The sequence below is a fragment of the Rattus norvegicus genome, chromosome 7 (genome assembly GCF_021556685.1).
Source record: "Rattus norvegicus strain SHRSP/BbbUtx chromosome 7, alternate assembly SHRSP_T2T, whole genome shotgun sequence".
In the NCBI taxonomy this organism is placed as follows: Eukaryota; Metazoa; Chordata; class Mammalia; order Rodentia; family Muridae; genus Rattus; species Rattus norvegicus.
Genome location: NC_141540.1, coordinates 123,389,173 through 123,410,946, shown reverse-complemented (window position 1 = coordinate 123,410,946; position 21,774 = coordinate 123,389,173). Strand labels below are relative to the sequence as shown.

Genomic DNA, 21,774 nt, shown 5'->3' with positions numbered 1-21,774 from the left:
GCCAATGCTCTTAACCCGAGCCATCTTTCCAACCCCAGGATATAGAAGTCTTAGGAACAATGACACCAGGCAAGGGCCAGTGAAATTGCTCATCCAAGTAAAGCACTTGGCACAACCAAGCCTCATGACTTAAGCTTGATCTCTGGAACTTGTATGGTGAAGGAAGGAACTGAGTTGCAGAAGTTGTCCACATGTAAGCCATGGCACAAACACACACAAATATTTTATTAATGTATCAATAGTAATCACAACAGGCAATGGAATAAAACAGTCGCTACATAGCACAATGTCAGTGTGTTGGGATGGCTTAGTGGATCAAGAAAACAGATACCTTTTGCGGGGGAAGAGTAATAGACACCCACCTTCAGGAGACCTGGCCTTCTATCCTTTCCAGATAACTGGACCTTGCTTCAAACCTACTTGGTACAACTAACTACACAGAAGAACAGAGGAGAAATTCGGGTTTTACTTTTCCTTTTAATCTGAGTTTCAGAATCTTTGCTAAGTATTCATTCTTTAGAGAACTCAACGGGTAAGATCCACAGTTCAACACCAGTGTTTTCTTTCTTCTTTCCCCCTTCCTTCCCTTCTTTTTCCTTCCTTCTTTCTTTCTTTCTTTCTTTTTTTTTTTTTTTTGACAAATCTCTTGTTACCCAAATTGGCTTGAACTCATTATGAAGGTAAGATGGCCTTATGGGAAGAGGTGTGTTACTAGGGATGGGTTTTGAGGTTTCAAGATGACTCACACCATTCCCCCTGTCTCTCATTCACTTTGCCTTCTATTTGCAGATCAGGATGTGAGGCCTGGTAATACCTTTAATCCCAACACTTGGGAGTCAGAGGAAGTTGGATCTCTTGTAGCTTGGTCTACAGAGCTAGTTATATAACAGCCAAGACTGTCAACATTACACAAAGAAACCCTGTCTCTGGGGATGAAGGGTGGGGATGTTTGTAGAATATTTTCTTACTGATTGATGGGAGAGGGCCATTTTCAATGGTGCCATCCTTGGTCTTGTGGTCTTAGGCTCTATAAGAAAATGGACTGAGCAAGCCGTGAAGAGCAAGCCAGTAAGCAGCATCCCTCCATGGCCTCTGTGATCAGCTTCTGCCTCCAGGTTCCTACCCTGCTTGAATTCCTGTCCTGACTTCCTTTGATGGTGGACAGTGATATGGAAGTGAAAGCCAAATAAACCTTTTCCTACCCAAGTTGTTTTGGTCATTGTATTTCATCTATGACAGTATGATACTAAGACACTATGTAGCCCTAGCTAGCTTGGAACTCCCTATGTGCACCAGACTGACCTTGAACTCACAGAGATCCAAATGCCCCTGCTCCCATGTGCTGTGACTAAAGACATATACTACCGCATTTTGCAAAACACATCACTTTTAAGCCATAACCTTTGTCCCTTTGTCCCCATACTCATGACTTTTATAATGTAAAATGTGTTTAATCTGATATAATTTTTTTGAGACAGGGTCTCACTATATAGACCAGACTGGACCCAAACTTGAGAAGGAACAGTCTTGGCTTGGAAAGGGTTTCTGATAGGCTTGGAGAGGGGTTCTTAGCAAGGGGTATCTGGGAGCAGCTAAACAAATAACTGGAATTCAAATTGTGGATTACAAGCTGACAACCTATGTTCTGCTCAAGACAGTTTCCAGATCCCTCCCCCCACCCTCTGTGTGTGTGTGTGTGTGTGTGTGTGTGTGTGTGTGTGTGTGTGTGTGTGTAATGAGCTTGAGATAGGTTTCTCTTGCTATTCTAAAAACTCTCTTGTGGGAGCCGTATTGGATTTGGGCCTGGTTGCTTTGTCACTGTCTGGCCTTAGTCTTAGATTGTAACATCAAAAGCCTCTCCCTGATATTTTCGGCACAAGAAGTTTACATTCACAAAATGTTGTCAGCCTGAACAAGACCCTTCTGGGTCTCTAGCAAGGTTTGACCCCTGCTGAGCCCTGCCCTTGCATGTGGAAGCCTTTTGTCCCCAACTGGGAGCAGTCTGGCCTGGTACTTCTCACCTGAGTCAGAATTAGGCTGGCCTTCCTGGTTATTTCCTTAATTTATTCAGGCCACATAGTCGGTCCTTTGTTTTGAAGTCTCAGCCAGGGTTCCCCACTGTGCTTGACAGATACCTGCTAAGTGGTGTTCTTTAGATATATAGTTTGGTCAATAAAGAAACCAGAAGCTCTCTTCCTCTTCTGGCTTGACACGAATAACCTGTGTGTGTGTGCTTCTTTCATCCTGCAGGCTTTCGCCCGATTCTCGGTACCGTGTCGGTGCTGGCGCCGACACTCTCTGGATAGATCATCTCTTGCAGATCAAAAGCCCAGTCTTTATTTACACATCAGTTCAGTCATTACCCCAAGGTTCCCTTTTGATTAGCCCAAGAATCAGTACCTCAAGACTCCAGCCCCTTGATTCTTTTTTTTTTTTTTTTTTTTTTTTTTTTTTTGGTTCTTTTTTTCGGAGCTGGGGACAGCCCCTTGATTCTTAGAAAGAGATAGCAAGTCCAAGCACAGACAATAAGATAGCTGGTGGGATCCCATTTCAACCACACCCGAGCCTGGTCTTAAACTCCCTCTGTCTCAGGCTGACCTTCAACTCAAGAATCTGCCTGCCTTTGTAAGCATAAACAAACAAACAAACAAAAAACTTAGCTGGGTTGGATCTTTCCCTGCAATCACCACTTCCTAAAGCTCTTTATTTCCTTCCTTCATAGTGGAGCTCCCTCTGTTCCTTTAAATCTGTGAAGCTCCTCATACAATTCATATTGCACCCTTACATTTTGCGTAGTTGAGAAATTATCTATTTTTGAACTCATGTTTTCAGCATTGTTTCCCACAGCCTTAAGGGCTGCCCTGAAAGTTAGAGTAATCTAGAATTTTGTTGAGACATTGCTTCACCTCCCAGACTTATGCTGTCTCTGATTATCCATGGGAGTTACATTTCCCAATAACCTTAGGAGGGAGAATATTTCCTGAGGGATGAACATGAAGTAATATATACATTGTGGAGGTACACAACGTGCTGGCTCTTTTCCAGGGGATGGGAACCATGTCACACCATCCATGCTATGGCAAGGCAAGACTCAGTACAAACTCATAGAGATCTCCCTGCCTCTTCCTCTCAAGGGCTGGCATGAATCAGTTCAACTTTAAAAGTTCCCAGAGTCAAGCAAGGCAGTGGTGGCACATATCTTTAATCCCAGCACTTGGAAGACAGAGGCCAGCCTGGTCTGCAGAGCAAGTTCCAAGACAACCAGGGTTACATACAGAAGAAAACTTGTCTCAAAAAAAAGTTCAATTCTAACATTTTAAAAGTCCACTTTCAGGCTGGAGAGATGACTCAGTGGTTAAAAGCACTGACTGCTCTTCCAGAGGTCCTGAGTTCAAATCCCAGCAACCACATGGTGGCTCACAACCATCTGTAATGGGATCTGATGCCCTCTTCTGGTGTGTCTGAAGACAGCTACAGTGTAATTATATACAATAAATAAATCTTTTTTTTAAAAGTCCACTTTCTTAATTATAAACTCCTATAAAATCAAAGTCACATGCTTCCAACATAATGGCACAGAGTAAATGTTCTTCTAAATAAATAAATAAATAAATAAATAAATAAATAAATAAATAAATACAGATGAACCTGTATGAGTTTCAGGTCATCTGAGCTCTTGCCTCCACAGGTACCAGGCACACACACACACACACACACACACACACACACACACACACACACTCATATACTCATACACTCATATACCCACACAGAAACCAAAACCTTAAATTTTGACTAATAGCTACTTCTATACCCTCCTTATATGGCATTCATGGTATCAATAATTTTAATTGAAATTGTGTGGAATCATGTGAAACTATTGTCTATGCATGGCATTTACAAAATATTTATTACATGTAAATATGCCTGTTTTCTTAAGATAAAGTTTCAGTGTAGCCCCTGTAGACCTTGAATCTGTGACCCCCTCCTCAGTCACCAAACCTTGGGATTACAAGTGAGTACCACTGTTCACAGTTTAAAAGATTATTTGCTACAAATACGCTATAGAAGGGTTTTGTTCCTATGGGGTGAAGACTGTGACACACTTCCTCCAACTTGCTTTTCTCATTTGATAAGTCTTAGAAATGACTGGCATCTCAGCAGGGGTGTACCAGCTTCTAGATTTCATATTAATGGGCATGCATTTTAATTACTTTTGTCACTTCTGTGACCAAATAATCTATCAAAGGCAACTTCTGGGAGAAAGGGTGTTTGGGGCTCACAGTTCAAAGACTCACAGCACATCCTCATATGGGAGACATGTGGTAGGACTGTCTGGGTCCACAGCACTATTCAGGAAGCAGAGAAAGGGGGAAGATCCGCCCACTTGCCCTTTCTCCTTGATTCCTTTTCTATTCCACCGAGGTCCCCAGCACATAAGGAAGTGTTGCCTACATGCATTCAGGGTGATTTTTCAGTTAAACCCCTAGAAACAGGCACGAAGACACACCCAGAGGAGTGTCCCACTATGCTCAAGTGTTCCTCAATCCCATCAAGTTGACAGGAGAAGCCATCATGTAAGTTATTTCTACTTTTGTGCTATTCAAAACAAAGAATGCAACAGACCCTTTCCATATGCATCTTTGAGGGCATGTGCCTGCATCCCGTAATGGGGGATGCTGAGATTTGAAACTGCTACAGCGGGTTGGGGATCTAGCTCAGTGGTAGAGCGCTTGCCTAGCAAGCGCAAGGCCTTGGGTTCGATCCCCAGCTCCAGAAAAAAAGGGAAAGAAAAGAAAAAAAAAAGCTATCATTTTTGGGGGCTGGGGATTTAGCTCAGTGGTAGAGCGCTTACCTAGGAAGCGCAAGGCCCTGGGTTCGGTCCCCAGCTCCGGAAAAAAAAAAAAAGAAGAAAAAAAAAAAAGAAACTGCTACAGCTGGTGAAGGCAGCCCAGTGGTAGAGCAGCTAGTGTGTGGCCCGCCCTGGGCTCAGTCCTCAGCAGTGCAGGAGCAAAGCCATTCAATATGTGGAAATGTCTTCTCATTTGGAGTCAAAGTTCCCCAGCACTATTTGAGTTGGCATTCCTTTAAGTACTGTCATAAATGTTACTGCCTCTGTTAATGTTGGTGCCTCCATTGTTAATGGGCAATGTACATATTTTCTCATGTGTCCATTTCTTTCCTTTTTAATGTTAGAAATGTTTATGTAGGTGTGCACGCATGCATGTACTTGGGCTTGAAGACATCAGAGGTCAAGTTTGGGTGTGATTGCTCTCCACCCTATCTGAAACAAGGTCTCCTAACTGAAACAAACTCTCAAAATCCGGGGCTACCTGGTTCAGGCTGACTCGCTGACTCACTGATTCAGCTGGCTAGCAAGCCCTAAGGATTCCCACCCACAGAACAGGAATTACAGGTTTGTGCAGCCAAGTCTGGCTTCATACAAGTACCCATGATCAAAGTCAGGCCCTTATGCTTCTGATAGGAGCAACTGACCATCTCTCCGACCCCACGTCTCTCTTCCCAGCTCTTCACGTATCCTGACTACAGTTTGTTAAAGCACATGCTGGAGAGTACTACCCTAGTCCGTTGTTTTGGACCTGGGATTTCCCCCCTTACTGCTTTGTTTTTGGTCTTTTTAGAGGCTGCTTTCTCTACATTTCCCACATCTACATACTGTTCTATTGTATGTATATGCTGTAATCTATAAGATCCTCTCTCACTGGAAGGTAAGGGTGTCCTAATTTCACTAATGTAAAGAGCACTGTGTGGAGCAGCTGTGTTCAGTGTGATGCGGGATGGATTTTCCTTTTGAGACAGTTCTAAGGTAGCCCATGCTGATGGTTAACTCCCTACATAACCAAAGATGACCTTGAACTTCTGAGCCTCCTGCCTCTGCCTCACAAGTGCTGTGGGATTACAGGTGTGTGCACCTGTGCCTGGCACCTGAATATTTAATAAATCAACGGAGATTAAACCTACATCCATCAACATACTAGGCAAGCACACAACCGAGTTCTGTCCCTGGCCCCTTTTTATAGTTTTTGAGACAGGATCTCACCAAGCTGCCTAGGCTGACTTTGACTTGATCTCGCCATCCTTGTGACTCTCTGGCAGCTGGGACTCCAGGCCTGGACCATCAGGCCCAGCTCTCGACATGGCATTTTAGCAGGTCTTAGTGTCTACCAAATAGAGTAGGATAGAGTGTTTGAGCACAGATGAGAGCAGGAGGCTTTTTTGCAAACTCACATCAAGGTACGTTTTAAATGCATCCTATGTCAAGCAAGTCATTAGGGGACTGACCCTCTGGTGCTGTTCCTTCTCTATCCAGCTAACCAGGAGTTAACACTGCTTCTAAAATCAAGGCCTGGAGGTAATGCTTGGTTCCACCCTATGACTGAACTCCCAAGGAGGGAGACAGATACCTAGTATGGGTCTGTGATCAGACACCTAAGTGCTCTGTGCTGTCTTAACTTCAATGCTAGAGTGCGGTTTTGCTTGGTGAAACTTCAAGGTTTACATCTTAGACGGGGGAGAATGGGACTGTGACGACGAGGTAGAGGGGAAAGATGCCTGAAATTCAGGATTCTGGGCTGCCACAGACGTGGGATGGCCTGCTTCAGACCCAGCAGGTAGTGCTTCCTGTGCGACAGGCAGGGATGTGGATCCAGAAGGTATGGACTCACTCCCTGAGCCAGGGGTTCCAAACCCAATAGGCGGGGCTTCATATCCGGGAGGTGGGGAACCGGATTCCATAGGTGTAGTTACGTATGTAGGAGGTGGGGCGCCATACTGCATAGTGGGGGCTTCGTATCCAGGAGGTGGGGATCCGTATCTCACAGGTGGGGGTCCATACCCAGGAGGTGGGACTCCATAGCCCATAGGGGTAGCTACGTATAGAGGAGGAGGGGATCCATATCTCGCAGCTCCGTATCCAGAAGGCAGGACATCGTATCTGGGAGGTGGGGCTCCGTACCCAGCAGGTAGGACTCCGTATCCCGCGGGTGGAACTCCGTATCCTGCGGGTGGGACTCCGTATCCGGCGGGTGGGACTCCATACCCCGCGTGTGGGGCTCCATAGGCAGCTGAGAATGGCAAAACGAAGGGAAAAATCTTTAGCCGTTACTCGGGGGAGATGGTGTTTCTTTTGGTGAGGTGATCTGAATGAACTGGAAATAGCCTTCTCGTTACATCGGTCATAACTGAGAGTCATGCACATACGTGTTTTATCTGGTAACGTTAGTCGTGGTTATGAAACGAGACGCACCCTCAGTGAGGAGTATAATTTGGAAACTAGGACGGGCAAGATCACTTTAGGGGAAGGGTGGCCCTGGCGAGATGGCTCAGTAGTTAAAAACACTGGCTGCTCTTTCAGAAGGCTTGGGTTCAATTACCCAGTTCCCACATGGCACAACCATTTATAACTCCCCAAATTCCTCCCCGTCTTCCCATCTCCCCTCCCTACCTCATGTTCTCTCTTTCTCTCTCTATCTCCCTAAACCTTAAAACAAAACAAAGATGGGAACAAAACCATTTTGTGGTGGTCAGCTCTCTTAGGCATAGGGTCTGCCCTGAAGTGTGATTAATATACCCAGTGACACTGCATCTGGGAAACTGATTTTCTCTTTCCCAGAGGGTATCAATTACAGATTAGCTACTTTGTGTCCACCCCTCTCCTCTTCTAGATCAGGGGATTTTTGCTGTTTTGAACTTGTGAGGGTCTTTATGTGCTGTCAGTGTCTGTGAGCTATATGCATCAGTCCTGTTGTGTCTAGAAGACACTGGATGCTTGGAGTTATCTGTCACCTCTCGCTCTTAGAATCTTTCTGCCTCATCTTCTGCATGGATCCCTGGGCCTTTAGGGGAGGGTTCTTTGTGGTGGTCTGAATGAGAATGGTTCCCACAGGCTCTCGTATCTGGATACTGGGTTCCAGGCGGTGAACTGTTGAGGAAGGGTTAGGAGCTGTGGTCTTGTTGAAAGAGGTGGTTGACTGGGGTGGCTTTGAGGTTTCAGAGGCCCATACCAAGCCCAGACTTAACTTTGTCTGCTTTCTTTATAAGATAAAAGTTCAGCCCTGCTCCAGCACCAGGCCCACCTGCCTGCCACCGTGCTCCTCACCGTGACAGTCATGGACTCGCCCTCGGGAGCTCTAAGTAAGCAATCCTTCAGTTACACGCTTGATTTTACAAATTGCCTGGATCGTGGTGTCCTTTCATGGAAAAGAAAGACAGGATTGGTGAAAATATCCCATTTAGGGCTGAGTGGTCTGGGGTCTCTCTCTCTCTCTCTCTCTGCAGTTGTCTCGTTGGGGGTCCCTGTGTTAATTACCACCCCCTGGACCAAACAGCTTCTCTGATGAGGACAGAGTGACAAGCTAATCAATGGGTATGTCATTAGGAAACGTTTTAATGCTGTGTTCCTTTAGCAGAATAACAGTATTAGTTTTCCCCCTAGGCTCGTGATCTATCTAGTCGCAGGTTCTAGGCCATTTTAGTAGTGTCAGGTAAGGGTTCCTTAATGGAGTGGGCCCTAAATCCAGTAGAGACTGGCTGGTTCCTCCCATAACATCTGTGCGGTATTAGTATATCGTGTAGATAGATTGCTGTTATAGATCACAGGGTGTGTAGCTGGGGGACGCTGATGATTACCTTTCTCCTCCAGTATTGTCCCCCAAAACAGTCAGAGGAGCTAACTCATGAGGTCTCACCAGCATGGCTGCCTAAACATGACTAAGGAGGAAGACACATCGGATAGACATGGCGCTCTGGAAGGGGAAAACCCATAAAGTTTCAACCCTAGGCCGAAAACCTACAGGCAACAAAGGAATGCTCTGAGTGGAAGAAATCGTCTTCCCCAGAAAAGACCACACGAATTGATTATCCAGTGCCAAATGGTGAGCCCTGAACACATTTATATATAAATGATATTATATAGACTCAGCAGGTTATATTTAGGAATACACACACACACACACACACACACACACATACACACACGCATGCACACACATGCATGCACACACACACAGACACACATATACACACATACACTCGAGCACACAAACACACACACACACACACACGCATACACATATAATTAAAGAAAAAGAGGCCATGAGTTTGAAATAGAGCTCTGTGTGTGTGTGTGTGTGTGTGTGAGAGAGAGAGAGAGAGAGAGAGAGAGAGAGAGAGAGAGAGAGAGAATGGGAGGTTTTAAAGAAGAAAAGGGAAGGGAGAACTGACATAATTACATTGTAAATAATGTGATGGTTTGAATAAGCTTGGCCCAGGGAGTGGTGCTATCGGGAGGTGTGGCCTTGTTGGAGGAAGTGTGTCACTGTGGGGGGGGGGGGGGGGCTTTGAAACTCTCCTCCTAGCAACATGGGAGCCTGTCTTCTGTTCAAAACAAGATGTAGAAGTCTCAAGTCCTCCAGCGCCATGCCTCCCTGCACTCTGCCATGCTTCCGCCATGATGATAATGGACTGACCCTCTGAACCTGTAAGCCAGCCCCAATTAAATGTCCTTTATAAGAGTTGCCTTGGTCACGGTTTCTCTTTACAGCAATGGAAGCCCTCAGTAAGACAAATAATAAAACTAAAATTTAAAAAACCTAGAATGAGGGGTTGGGGATTTAGCTCAGTGGTAGAATGCTTGCCTAGCAATCGCAAGGCCCTGGGTTCGGTCCCCAGCTCCGGAAAAAAAAAAAAAGAAAGAAAAAGAAAAAGAAAACCTAGAATGATGTCTGATGTCCTTGGTCATGGCACACTCTTGCCTTTTAAGTCAACAAGCCAGACGAGCAACAGAAGGGCATAAAATCAAGGTCGTCTCACATGTCCGATATCTAGGGCAGACCAGGTTAGAAGCCTGGAAACCAGCCAGCTGGTAGTCACCCACCTTTAATCCCAGCACTTGGGAGGTGGGGGCAGGCAGATCTCTAAGTTCAAGGCCAGTCTGTTCTACAGAGCAGGTACTGGATAACCAGGGCTACACAGAGAAACCCTAGGGGCTGGGGGCGAGCACAAGTTAGGTCAAGGCCATGCATGACTGAACAGTAAAAAGGTAAGGCAGGGACAAAACCTTTGTAAGGCGGGAGAGAAGGAGAAGGAAGGAGAATCAAGATGGAGACAGAGAAGGATGACCCAGATGAGGTGGTCTTGAATTGCCAACCTAGTTGGGATGGATTTCTGTAGGCAAATTTATCTTATCTAGGTGGGCGGTTTATATCCTTATCGATTGGTTGTAGGTTCATTGTGTGGATGTAGTGTGGACTGAGAATTTAACATATAACTCTGATTGTTGGGTTACAGTTGGTTGAGTCCTGATTTTATCGGGTTGTTGGGAGTTTATACCATAACTATTAGGGGGCGGATGCTGGGAAGGTAAACAGAGCAGCGGCAAGGGGCTAGGAGTGGGTAGCTGCCACTAGGTCCAGGGGGTGGATGCTAGAAATGTGAGCAGAGTCCACAGTACGAGAGCCTTGACTCGAGATAGCGGGTCTCTGTATGAAACTGTCGTGCCAGAGACCTGCCTTGGGAACTAGATGGGTAGAGAGTTGGCTACCTGGGTCAGAGAGTACTTGGAGCAGCATGGAGTTGCTGAGGTAAAGCAGCACTAGTTCCGATGACCTGCTGGAGCATAAGCTAGCAAGAGCACAACTGCCACGGTACTCCAGGAAGCCATTCCGCACTTTTTTTATTTTTTACATCAATAATAAGTTCCAGGTCAGCCCGGGCTATATGATGAGAGCCTGTCTCAGAAAAAAAAAAAAAAAAAAAAAAAAAAAACAGCAGCAACAGAAATCCAATTAACCACAAAAATAAAAAGAAAGGGCCAACAAGATGGCTCCATAGATAAAGGCTGGCACCACCAAGCCTTCAATGCATGATCAGTCCCTGGGAGCCACGACTTCCACAGGCTGTCCTCTGACCTCCACATGAATGCTAGAGCCTGCACAGAAAAAGCAAAACAAACAAACAACAACAACCTCACACCTATAACCCGAGCTCCAGGTAAGGTTGAGGCAAGGATTTCCACAGTTCAAGGCCAGCATGGCTTACAGAATAAATTCCAGGCTGGACTAAACCACAGTGGGAGACCTTGTCATTAAAACTAGGTTTGGTACTGGACACCTGTAATCCCAGCACTTGGGAGGTGGGGGCAGGGGGATCAGACGTTCAAGGGCATCCCCAAATACACAGTAAGGTGGAAATCGGCCTGAGCTACCTGAGACCCATCTCAAAACAACAACAAAACCTTCTCTTTTAATAATTATCTCAGTAGCAGAAATCTAACACAGAGAGCTGGGAACCCTGGGAAAGAATCAACAATTTGTTTTTCTGTACCCTAAAGGGCTGTTTGGGTCTGACATCAGGAGCTCTTCCTTTGAAAAACAAAAAGCATCATCACCATCATCACGACCACCACCATCATCATCATCATCACCACCACCACCACCATCACCATCACCACCACCACCACCATCATCATCACCACCACCATCACCACCACCACCACCACCATCATCACCACCATCATCATCATCACCACCACCACCACCACCACCACCACCATCATCATCATCATCATCATCATCATCATCATCATCAGAAACAGGGTCTCTCTCTCTGTCGTTCTGGCTGTCCTGAAACTCACTATGGAGACCAGACTGGCCTTGAACTTGAAGAGATCCACCTACCTCTGCCTCTGGAGTTTGAGTGCTGGGACTAAAGGTGTATGCCACCATACCCCACGTTTTATTTTTATGTGTCTGTGTGTCTGTGCCATGGGTATGCCTGTCTGGAGAGGGTAACAGATCAGATCCCTGGGGCTGGGTCCAGTAGTTGTGAACCACTCGGTGTGGGTGCTGACAACTAAACGTCAATCCCTGGATGAGCAGAAGGGACTGTTCACAACTGGGCCCCTCTCCAGCCTCCGTGAGGCCTCTCTTGACACTACCGCTAGCTCATGTTCTTGTCGCTGGGCACTGTTAATCCCTTGGATACTCTGCAGTCTCCTTTAGTTTCAAGTCAGCCTTCGAGTGCTGAAACCTGCTGACAGGCATCTCCAGCCTAATGAGACACGGATTTCAAAACGAGATCATCTAACATTGATCTCAAAAATACTATGAATAAATGCAATGGTGCCTCAGTCATATCCTATTGAGCAAGCCAGGAGTTCATGGAAGCCTGAAACTCTCTCCATCTTGGATGGTGGATGTGAAAAGGCCCCGGCCATGAAGCTTGGGGTGTGGCTGGAGGGCTTGCCAGCCTTGGTGACCATGGTAATGTAACACAAGAGGTGAGGTTGGCAGAGCATTGTTTTCTGTTCAGGCTGGCATAGGAAGCGAGCTCCTCACTGGTAGGAGTTGCTTGGGTGCCCCCTAGGCACCATGACTAGAGCAAGTCTGCAACCTGCACACAAAACGTCAGTGCTCAGCGGGCTGAAGCTGTACAGCAAATTCCAGGCCAGCCCTGTGTCAAACACGCAGACTTCCAGGCAAGCAAGCAGGATGTGATCTGAAATGCCAGTCTGGTTATTTGCTTACTCAGCATTAGGTTTCAACCAGGAAACAAAGCCAAGAGAGCCCCAAACCCTGAAGGAAGGTTGTGGTGAACTGTCAGGGGTCTGGCATACTTCTCCACTTCTTAGGGCCACCTCTCCCCACGCCTCACCTTGGTATGCCTGTGGGGCATAAATGTTCCTCTCTCCAGTGATGACATAAATTCCTAGAGGGCCCATCCAGAAGCTTGCAACTCTCAGTGGAACTCCTTGGGCAGCTGAGAAGACAATTTGGCAAAATTAGAACTCTTTCTATTTCGGCTAGGAACTGAACAACCTTTCAGGCGAGTCAACAATAAACAGGCTAGTGGTGCCAGGTAAAATCCACGTGGCCCTTTTCTTAATGGGCATACTTAATAGCAACTTTGTCTCATTGCCTGTGGTTATTTAGCGGCTAACAGCATTTACTATGTAACCATCCCTTAACTTGTTTCCGCATTTATCAAGTGAGGGAGCATAGTATAGTTTCTTTACCCTAAGGCTTTATGAGCATCAAGCTGACCTTGTAAAGGGCTTAGACTACTGCCCAGTATAGTCAACATTTAAAAAGCGCCAGCTAGAATACTTGTCTTAAAGTTGAACTCCTCCTCTCAGACTTACCCTGATTACCGGTTTTGACCATGACCCCAGCATCGAAGTCTACTCACTAGAGTAACTCAGGCACATTATACCCTTTCACCATTTTATCTGCGGCACCATATCCATGCCTCTGTTCAAGCAAATATGTATGTGTCCAAGAATGTCCATCTTCACTAGACCGTTAACATCTAGATGGGAGTTTGAGGTGGACAGAAAAAAAAAAAAACAAGAGAAAGAGTCTTTTCTGACAGAACAAAATGCCAACCGGAGAAGAGAGCGGATAAGGCACAAAGTGCCGCTTGATTGGGTTGTGGGTGGCGTGAAGCCAGGTTGGATAAAACCGTAGCAGAAGAGTCACAGAAAGCCATGAGGTGAGTAGTGCAGGACAGTAGGTGTCCCTAGTCCCCTCTTACGAATGGCAAGAGCAAACAAGGCCAAGGCCAAGGCGAGGAGATCAAAATGCACATAGCAAAGCCTTCCCCAGGCCAGGCTCAGGGAATTGGCAGTCTTCTGTAATCCATGCACAAATATTGACAGAGCTCACAGACACTGTTGGCTGTTCCCAGCCTGAGACTGCTCCCACACAGTCTTCTACTAAGGAGACCTGACCTTTCTGTCTGTGCTGTTCCTAGCAACACTTGTAGCTTTCTGGGCTGCCCAACCCCGGCGAGCAAACCCACCCTATCCAGCTATCCTGTACACAGAGGTGTTTGCTCATCCCCAAGCCGCTCCAGTCAGGTATCCAGGTGTGCAGGATCCAACCCCGGCGAGCAAACCCACCCTAACCAGCTATCCTGTACACAGAGGTGTTTGCTCATCCCCAAGCCACTCCAGTCAGGTATCCAGGTGTGCAGGATACAACCCCGGCGAGCAAACCCACCCTATCCAGCTATCCTGTACACAGAGGTGTTTGCTCATCCCCAAGCCGCTCCAGTCAGGTATCCAGGTGTGCAGGATGTGGCACACAAGACCACATCTTAGGTTACACATGTAGATGTCTGACCACAGGAGCCGAAGTGTGGGATTTGACATGCAATAGGTGTACTGGCTGGTTTTGCGTGTCAACTTAACACAAGCTGGAGTTACCACAGAGAAAGGAGTCTCCCTTGAGGAAATGCCTCCATGAGACCCAGCTGTAAGGCATTTTCTAAATTAGTGATCAAGGGTGGGGAGGCCCATTGTGAGTGGTGCCACCCCTGAGCTGGTAGTCTTGGGTTCTGTAAGAGAGCAAGCTGAACAATCAGGGGGAGCAAGCCAGTAAGTAACATCCCTCCGTGGCCTCTGCATCAGCTCCTGCTTCCTGCCCTGTGTGAGCTCCTGTCCTGACTTCCTTTGGTGCTGAACAGCAATGTGGAAGTGTAAGCTGAAGAAACCCTTTCCTCCCCACTTGCTTCTTGGTCCTAATGTTTGTGCAGGAATAGGAACCCTGACTAAGACGATAGGTAAACTTAGAAATGCTTGAATTAATTCATATAGAAATACCAAACGTCTGACACCGGGCCAGCCACTCTCCGTCGAGTAATAGTTTCAACTCCTTAACCTCTAAGGCCTTTATTGGTTTTATCACTCACCAGCAGAGGCAGCTTTGGCCATCAACTGGGCAAAGTCGATTGCACCTCCTTTCCTGAAGACTATTTTAAAAGTAGCAGAACCTTCCCAGCCACCTGGAGGGAGAAAGGGCAAATGTTTACCAACACTAAGGAGCATGGTCTCAAACAGGCAGGTCAGCTTTTGTTTGAGTTCTAACATGAACTAAGTCTTACATCTTCTAGCATCTTTTCTGGGGTGTAAGTGAAGCACTTCTTAGAGGGGAAAAAAAAAAACTTACCATCTGGAGCTGCCTGAATTGTCCCTTTAATGTAGTTTGCACCAAAGATGGGCTGTTCAATGGTGCAGTTATTCATTAGATGAAACGGCATCATAAAAGACAACATGGGATCGTTGTCTGAACGTGAAGTCACAAAAATCACCTGAGTGAGGAAGGAAACTTTGGGAAAGGAATACAGGATTTGTCCATGGAAAGACTTACAAAGGCAAGCTCAAGGTCACTTGGGCACTAATTTCGAAACATCCTCTTTTTCCTTCCATCCTCCTGCGAAATGGAAGTCTCAAAGTAAAAATGTTTTTAACCGCCTTCAAAACCAATAGTTAATGGGGTTTTTTTGTTGTTTTTTGGGGTTTTTTTGGTTTGTTTTTTTTTTTGTTTGTTTTTTTTTGTTTTGAGCGTTAGGAACAAATCAGCGTGAACTAATGAGCCAATCAAAAGGAAAGCATAGATTACCCGGTAGGAGGTGAGAAACACAGTCCCTCTCTTTGTACCACTGAAGAGGTTGGAGCCTGGCCGTGGCTGGGGGAAGGAGAGGTCGACATCTGAACATTTCTTCAGGACACTGCAGAGAGGCAAGGCGGGCAGCACACGTTAGGACGTAGGTGAAATGAGCCGGGGTGGGGGTGCACACCTTTGATCCCCACACTCAGGCAGTGAGAGACAGATCTCTCCCTTTTACATCGATGGTTTTTTTTTTTTTTTTTATCTTTTCAAACTTATATCTATTCCCAATGTATGTCACTAATTCTTAAATTTCTTGGGGAAGAACTGGGAAGAACTGAGAAGAACTAGGCCCTGGGATGGCCGGGCACAGGAGCTCGCACACCCCCAGCACATTAGCCCAGCTTCTCTCTGATGAGGGCAACTCATGCATGCTTTCTTCACTCACAGAATCTAGCTTTCTAATTTTTTCTCTTTTTTTTTTTTTTTAGTTTATTTGTTCAGTGCCTCCCTGATTATTAGAAATAACAACTTCCTCCGTCACTGCTGTGACTCTGACAAAGGGTAAGGCCCTAAACATTCATTTAGAAAGGAAGAAGGGAAGGAAGGAAGGAAGAAAGAAAAGGAAGCATGAACAGAGAACATCATGCAAATAATCGGAGACGTGTGTCACGTAAATGGCACAAAAAACATCCCAGTCATTTAGCAGGAGAGATTATTTATGGTGGAAACAATTGTGAAAGACCTCATGGAAAGGATGTGGCTGGAGGTGACTTTTTTTTTTTTTTTTTGGTTCTTTTTTTCGGAGCTGGGGACCGAACCCAGGGTCTTGCACTTCCTAGGCAAGGGCTCTACCACTGAGCTAAATCCCCAACCCCTGGAGGTGACTCTTAATAGGTAGCATTTAAATAGGCAGAGGAAAGGATACATGGGACAATCCAGACGGGGGGATGGGGAGGTGGGGGTGGTTATCAGCATTAAAGATGATGAAGATGCAGATATCAGAAAGCAGATTGCCTGCGTGGGAGAAGATTGGCGATCTGGAAGAAGCAAGGCTTAGCATGAGTAACGTTAGGAAGAGTAGCAAGATCAAGCTGGGAAACTGGGACTTGAGCCTGGGGAACTCACTGCTGGACCAGTAAAAAAAAACAGCAAGCTCTGGGTCTTTCGGCATGGAAGTTACACAACTGAGGAAGAGTGATAGATAGCAAGAGCGATAGAGCAGAAGGATCTGTTTAAGATCCTGGGATGAAAGAATAATTATACACTTGTAGAGGTAGTGATAATATATAAAATTGTACGTTCTGACAGTAAAGTTTTGGGCGTGAGCAGGGCTGTATAGGACAAACGCACGCCTCAAAAGCTTACGCCCATGTAAATCCACAACACTCACAGCACACACCCTTCACACACATGTACAGAACTCCAGGCTTACATCCTGGGCTTATATGATGATCTGCTGGACTCTGTAGTGACATCCTGTCTCAAAACAGACAGACAGCAGGGCTGCAGAGATGGCTCAGTTGTTAAGAGCACACTGACTGCTCTTAGAGAGAACTCGGGTTCAATTCCCAGCACCTGCCTGATGACTCGCAATTCCCTGTAACTATAGTCCCCACATTATCTTCTGGCCTCCACAGGTGTTACACACACAGTACACAACATACATGCTAGCAAAACACCCATACAATAAAATAATAAAGAAAAACATTCAACTGGGGCTGGCTTACAGTTTGGAGGTTTAGTCCATTATCATTAAGGGGGGAAGCAGGAAGAAAGAAACACTAGGCCTGGCTTGAGCACTTGAAACCCTAAAGCCCGCCCCACTGTGACACACTTTCTTCAACAAGGCCACATCTACTCCAACAAGGCCACATCTCCTAAGAGTGCCCACTCTCTGAGTCTATGGGGAACATTTTCATTCAAACCACCACAACACACAAAGTAAAATCTCACATAAACCAACCAGGCATGAATAAAGCTTTTTTTTTAAAGATTTATTCATTTATTATATATAAATACACTGTAGCTGTCTTCAGATACACCAGAAGAGGCATCAGATTTCTTTACAGATGGTTGTGAGCCACCATGTGGTTGCTGGGAATTGAACTCAGGACCTCTGGAAGAGCAGTCGGGTGCTCTTAACCACTGAGCCACCTCTCCAGCCCATGAATAAAGCTTTTATGATGGGATAACAATGACAGTATGAGACTAGTGATACTACTTTCCTACTTTTATTAAAATTAATTCAAGATTAATTACTTGAATCCTGATTTTTAGTATAACTTGAGTATCTCTTAATGAAATATTTAGTCTCTGAACAGTTTTAGACCTTGGAATGCTTGCATATACAAGAAATTTGGGGGATGAAACCCAAGTCGAAATGACATTCAATTGTTTCATATATATCTTACGCATAGAACCTGAAGCTATATATTTATATTTAAGTCTATAATATTTTAAGCAATGTTATGCTGAAAACAGAGTATCATGGGGTGGCATTTTTCCAGATAAGGTATTTGTTGGCACTCAAGGGTTCTTTCGTTTTTGAGATAGGGTCTTGCTATATAGCCCAGGCTGGCCTAGAACTTACAACCCTCTTGCACCAACCTGAGCTGGGTGCCATTCACCACAGGGTCTGGGACCTGAACGTGGGTCCTGTAGCAGAACAGGATACGCTCTTAATAGATGTGCCATCGCTCCAACCCTACCACACCTGAATTCAGTAGGGCATTTTAGATTTTTGGATTTTCAGATCAGAGTTGTTCAACCTTGTCTGGGTGAAGACAAGATAGAAACATAACACTACCAACTATCAAAAGTTTTCCTATGAACTATTTTTGTTATTTAAAAACCTATTTGGTAGTAGGTGTTCTTATGCTCAGGTACTAAAAGTAATCTTTAGTGTCCAGCCCAGCTGAACTTTGTAGTACAAAGTTTGCTCTTGAAACTTGTAATTTGGAGTGCAAACTTCACAAGATCTTTATTTTAACGACACTAACGTAATTACAACACCAGACCCTAAGGTCTTCCTTTACCCTTGGGCATCTTGAATCTGACAGGGAGGGACCTCTGCCCTGATTTTCCGGTCATCATCGTTTGTTGGGATGCCTTGGCCTGACTTAGCACATCAACTTCTCTGGTTTCATTTCTGTCTTTCTGGATGCTAAAATGCTCCAAGCGTATTTCTGGGACAGAAATACCTCGAAGCTCTCCTTCTTGCACAGTCCCTAACTCATTGTCAAGGTAGTTTCACCTTATGAGGATGAGCTCAGCCATTCTTCTGTGGACAGCAGTGCTCACCTTCAGCTTGCCACCGGATGATTTGTCCATGGCCCTGCTGCGACTTTTATCCAAAGTTAGATAAATGCAACTCCTTCACAACACTCAGGACCTTTGTGTTTCAACGAGGTGACCTTCACAGTTTACCACACATGAAAGATACCCAGGGCAAGATGGGTGCATACGTGTGTTATTACTGGAAACCAAGTCACTCCTGTCTTTTTCGTAGCAGAAGAGAGGCTCAACCTGGATTCTCCTTGCCTCCCACAGCATCCTTGTTGTCACAGGTAAGGAAGGCAGAGAACCAGGTGGTACCAGCCTCAAAGACACATTTTGATAGATGGGGAAAGAAAGATACGTGTTCAAAAGTTTTCAAGCAGGGCCTGGCAAGATAGCTCCATTAATAAAGGTACTTGCCACTGAGCCTGGCGATCTGAGTTCGATCCCTGGGATGCAAAGTGCTGTGGCATGAACACAAGCATGCGCGCACACACACACACACACACACACACACACACACACACACACATTTTTTTTAAATTCTAAACAGTAATGCTTATAAATGAGGGGACAGCCTCAGAATATCTCGTGTCGAGAATTAAGCTTAGATGTATGAGCACTGGAGTATCAACCATTGTCAGCAATAATACAGACACAGGTCCTGGAAACTGTCCTAATACATTAGCAAATGTAAACTAGATACAAAGCCATTGGTAAGCGGGGGAAACAAGCGTACGTTTCCATAAGAAAAAAGTGCAGAAAAGGCATACCAAGCTGCAAAAGCTACTGAATGTTGGAATTTGGGTAATCAATTTTTCCCAATTTTCCTACTGTGACATCAAAACTGTGTCTCTGCACAATTTTAAATAATGAATAAAATTAAAATAAAATAAAATAATGATTCACTCTTTTCCACTTTTACAACTCGGCCCGGCCCATACGTTTCTGACCTCTCAGCCGTGACGATGAGTTCTCTACAAGCCACACAGGGAGCCATGCATCTGTATTCCCAGCAGACTTTCACTGTCACATCTGGCTTCAGGGGAGCCTTTTGGGTTTTTAGATTAGGAATGTTCCACATGTCTGTGCTAAGGCAAGGTAGAAACAAGACACTTCACCTCCAACCTGAGTCACAAAATTATTCCTCACTGCTGAAATATATGTTTCCCAACCTCTTCCCAACTTATTTCCTCACTTATCTTTTTTTTTTCCCCCAGAGCTGAGGATCGAACCCAGGGCCTTGCACTTGCTAGGCAAGCGCTCTACCACTGAGCTAAATCCCCAACCCCTATTTCCTCATTTATCAATAACACTGGGGATGCTTCTCAGTGTCAATATTTATATTATTATTTCTGAAACCATTGGTGTTCCAGTGTGAACAAATCCTTGCTCAACCCCAAAGCTAAGATATTCTGGCATATTTTGTTGTAGTTGTTTCGTTACTACAAACATTCATGGGGAGACTAAGGCAGGATCACAAGTTCAGGGCCAGCCCTAGCCAAATAAACAAACAGCAAGACTTAGTCTCATCACATTCAAACACCACAATTGTAGCTGAACTCTCAAATGTGTATCATAACTACAAAGGGAACTAAAAATAGAATCAATTTTCCTCCCCTCAAACTACTTCCTTACAGTCATTTGCATCTGAGAAACGCAGAGAACCGATTGTTCTTGGATGAAGAAGAAGAAGCCGGAAATAACACGTTTCTAAAGACAGGCAAGAGAAGTGGATGCACAGCATGTAATTTCAAACCCAAGCCCAGGCTTTCCCACGTGCACGGAAAATGATTTTGAGCAAATTATTTCTTGTACTCCTACCTGTGCAGTGAGGGAAATTGCTCACTGCAGACGGAGCAGTTATAAAGACACAACAAGGCTGCCGTGCTTAGCTGAACAATGAAAACTATTGGTACAGATCCAAGAGCACGGATCCTAACATTTTAAAGGAACAAGAAGAGGGGGTAAAAATCAGGATTTTTCTGTTTTCTTTTTTTTGTTGTTTTTGTTTTTGTTTTTCCGGAGCTGGGGACCAAACCCAGGGCCTTGAGCTTGCTAGGCAAGCGCTCTACCACTGAGCTAAATCCCCAACCCCAGGATTTTTCTTTTTACAATATCGCTCTGGCTGCCCTGGAACTCGCTTTGTTGATCAGGCTGGCCTCAAACTGACCTCAGAGTTCTATTTGAGCTCATCGTTGAATGAGTCTCACAGCTAAGTGGGACATAAAAGAAAGTCAACAGAGAAAGGGCATAATCCGGAAGAGGCTGAGCAAAGTGGGTGAGGGGATTAAGGAAGGGACTGCGTCAAAGTCATTAAATTTACCTAGAGGTGGGCTTCTTGAGAGACTGGGAATGCCATTCTTCCTGGGCACCCGTACTACTGTCCCCAATCTTTGCAGTAAAAGTGGAGAAGTAATGTCCTAGACTGAAGCAACCAGGAAAGAGAATTTCTGGGGGATTTTGGAGGAAGGCTTGTGACAGCACCGCATTAGTTACCTACACTCCACATCCTTCTTCCAACTCACCTACCCCTTTGTTCCTGGTCACCAGAGGCACACCCAGGACCCTCAGGGCCACTGTCACCCTCTTAAAGTCGTAAAGTCGCACGTAGCCAATGGAGGCTGTTCTGCGATGCAAGGGCTGACCCACTCTTCACACAGTCAGTCCTCACTCAGGCCTTCCCTCAGAGGATGCTAGCGCCCCCTCGTGCCTCCTGCATGAGCCTAGCCACAGGCTCCTGGACCACCCTCATTGACGCATGCGCTCAAACGTCAGGGCAGAGCTCCTAAGAAGCTCGAAAAGGGCGGGAAAGTCCTCAATTCGCAGAGGGCTTTCTAGAGAGCATGTCTACCCTGAGCATCTCCTCCCTTCTCGACAGCAGCCCGGAAGTTCCCTCAGGCACCTTTCGCCATGCGGGATGGCGGCCCCACGGCGGTCCACCGTATGGTTCTGGTTCACTGCCATCTTGCTCTTGGTCCCCTCCCGCCGCCGCCGGCTCTTCAAATGGGAGGGGGCGGGGCCTGCAAGGTAGGGGCGGGGCCCTGAGGAGAGGGCGGAGATTATGGCGCAGAAACCCTGGAGTTGA

The 21,774-nt window shown here is 45.7% G+C and overlaps 1 protein-coding gene across 3 annotated transcripts; it reads right to left on the bottom strand.

Annotated features, from left to right (window-relative positions):
* Positions 1-6,016: 6,016 nt before the first annotated feature.
* Wbp2nl (WBP2 N-terminal like) lies at positions 6,017-21,706 on the bottom strand. Of its 3 annotated transcripts, XM_087559110.1 has the most exons (7): positions 21,592-21,706; positions 15,420-15,528; positions 14,967-15,108; positions 14,710-14,802; positions 12,673-12,777; positions 6,977-7,085; positions 6,017-6,182 (listed from the first exon to the last, which is right to left on the bottom strand). In XM_087559110.1, exons 1-7 carry the CDS (start codon positions 21,651-21,653, stop codon positions 6,176-6,178), a joined length of 627 nt encoding a protein of 208 aa, XP_087415236.1. In that variant the 5' UTR covers positions 21,654-21,706; the 3' UTR covers positions 6,017-6,175.
* Between the last annotated feature and the right edge of the window lie 68 nt (positions 21,707-21,774).

Coding starts and splice junctions, on each gene's coding strand:
- Wbp2nl (XM_087559110.1), bottom strand. CDS start 21,653: ATGGCAGTGAACCAGAACCATACGGTGGACCGCCGTGGGGCCGCCATC. Junction 15,109..15,419: donor TGTTTCTCACCTCCTACCGG/GTAATCTATGCT, acceptor TTCCTCACTCAG/GTGATTTTTGTGACTTCACG. Junction 12,778..14,709: donor GGCCAAAGCTGCCTCTGCTG/GTGAGTGATAAA, acceptor TTGTCTTCTCAG/CTGCCCAAGGAGTTCCACTG.